Below are 1,886 nucleotides of genomic sequence, written 5' to 3' on the forward strand. Positions count from 1 at the left end.
CAAATAAATAATAACAATAACAATAATAACAACAACAACGATACAATTACTTGTGAGGTCTGAGGATTGTCATCTCTTTTCCCTTCTTCTCTTTTTCTAGATGCAGCCATAGCAACATGATGAGGTTGAACAGGATGTAACTACTTTGTACATGTACATGTAAAGTTAGCAGCAAATTTCATTCAATGTGAAAACATGTAAAACATATACCTCGTCAAATTTTAGGGAGCTTAGTAGATCACACCTACTTTCTATTTCATTATTTGAAAGTGATGCTAAAAATAGTAACAATAAAAAGAACTCATCAATTACTTACGAGTAGTATAATCTTCAATATCAATATCTTCAATCTCATCATCATCTTTAAAAATAGCATCAGGGTTTAATTTAACCACACCCCTAGCTCCACCCACTATCCCTGAAGTATAATCACGTTTGATATCAGGTAAAGAATTCTTAATAGATACCAAATGACCATACTAATAATGACTAATTAAATATTACTATTATTTTTATTTATTAATTACTTTATTTTGTGCTGTTTTAAAAAATGATGTAAGGTCACGTTGAGCTGGACCGAATTTATCGTATTTTTGAAGTTGAGGCCTCAACCAAAGAGGGAGATCATCCTGTCCCCTCGAATATGTAAACCTATTAATAATACATTATGAATATCTACACATGTCATGTACACCTCTTTCTCTCTTTCCAAATCTCTCCCTTCCTTCATCTCTCTGTCCCACTCTCTCCCTTTCTTTCTCTCCCTCTCTTATCCCTTTCTCTCCCCCCCCCTCTCTCTCCAGTCTCTTTATCTCTCTCTTACCTTTCATCACAGAGAATGATTGCTCCATAGTCATTCTTGTGTCTAATAACTCGTCCAATGGCCTGATTGACAGCACGTGTAGCCTGTTGATTGTACCACTGCTTATCAGTTATTAACTATAAGAAAGAGAGAGAGAGAGAGGGAAGGTTACTGCAGCTGCTGATAATACAATAGTTTACTTCAGTTCTATTAAAATTTGATCTAGCATCTTTCAAATATTCCATTTTTAGCTGAACCTTGGTAAATTAAAAAAATAAGAAAAATTTATAAATACATGTGCTCTGCTGTATGTACATGTACATGTTCTGTGTATTGCTAATACTATGTACTTTGGGTTCAGCAAAAGGAGGATAAGGTAGTCCAGTAATGATGACAGCTCGTCCATTATTATCAGCAAAATCCAACCCCTCACTCACTTTCCCTCTACACACTCCAAAGAAAGCTCCACCCACTTTATCGGCCGATCCAATCTTCTCATAATAAGCACTCATTACCTAAAAAAATATACATGTACATGTATCACATGACTGTCATGTGACTAGTATTAATTAGACTTACAGAATTAAATTCATTTTTAAACTTTGGTTCTTCGAATATTTGCTTATGTTGCTCCATTCTCATGAATATGTTGCTATGCTACATGTATGTGTACATGTATGACATCATCACCGACCAATCAAATTGCAGTGTTCTTACCTCCTTCCAGTGGGTGAAAAGGGTTTCCATGACAACATACGAGGGAAAAAATACCAATACTCCGTCCGGTATGATTCTAAAAAAATTAACTAAAAATATAAAAATTAATAATCAAAAATTTAGGAGTAATTTTTTTCTTCGACATGTAATCTACATATACCTAATGTGTTGCCTAGACTATCCATGTAAGCTGGTGTAAATCTAAAAAAAAATTTTAAATAAACAATAATTCTCTTTTCTCCTCTCTCTCTCTCTCTCTTGCCTAGTTTGGTAAGACGAGTTTAAGTGATTATTATCTGGTCCTTTGGAGACCAAACCCAACCACACTTGATCTTGCCCAATGACCTGAGAACCCTGTAGACTCACA

At 34.6% G+C, this 1,886-nt stretch overlaps 1 protein-coding gene and 1 long non-coding RNA gene across 2 annotated transcripts; both read right to left on the reverse strand.

The window, feature by feature from the left end:
- Positions 1–91: 91 nt before the first annotated feature.
- On the reverse strand, positions 92–1,407 carry LOC109592027 (regulator of telomere elongation helicase 1-like). The gene is made up of 7 exons (XM_020007603.1): positions 1,382–1,407; positions 1,153–1,317; positions 1,003–1,059; positions 824–939; positions 528–651; positions 211–479; positions 92–140 (listed from the first exon to the last, which is right to left on the reverse strand). The coding sequence occupies exons 2-6, from the start codon at positions 1,312–1,314 to the stop codon at positions 309–311; spliced, it is 630 nt and encodes a 209-aa protein (XP_019863162.1). The 5' UTR covers positions 1,315–1,317; positions 1,382–1,407; the 3' UTR covers positions 92–140; positions 211–308.
- Positions 1,408–1,421: 14 nt separating this feature from the next.
- Positions 1,422–1,717, reverse strand: LOC109592028 (uncharacterized). Its single transcript, XR_002190130.1, has 3 exons — positions 1,680–1,717; positions 1,520–1,608; positions 1,422–1,459 (listed from the first exon to the last, which is right to left on the reverse strand). It is a non-coding gene; the product is annotated as an uncharacterized LOC109592028 (long non-coding RNA).
- Positions 1,718–1,886: the final 169 nt, after the last annotated feature.

This window comes from Amphimedon queenslandica, unplaced genomic scaffold, assembly GCF_000090795.2.
Source record: "Amphimedon queenslandica unplaced genomic scaffold, v1.1 AMPQUscaffold_6502_Cont21540, whole genome shotgun sequence".
NCBI lineage: Eukaryota > Metazoa > Porifera > Demospongiae > Haplosclerida > Niphatidae > Amphimedon > Amphimedon queenslandica.

Excerpts from the sequence above, each read along its gene's own strand:
- LOC109592027 (XM_020007603.1), bottom strand. The coding sequence starts at position 1,314 with ATGAGTGCTTATTATGAGAAGATTGGATCGGCCGATAAAGTGGGTGGA. Across the intron at positions 940-1,002 it reads CAAATTTTAATAGAACTGAA|TTAATAACTGATAAGCAGTG; the intron begins GTAAACTATTGT and ends TCTTTCTTATAG. Across the intron at positions 480-527 it reads TTAAAACAGCACAAAATAAA|TATGGTCATTTGGTATCTAT; the intron begins GTAATTAATAAA and ends AGTCATTATTAG.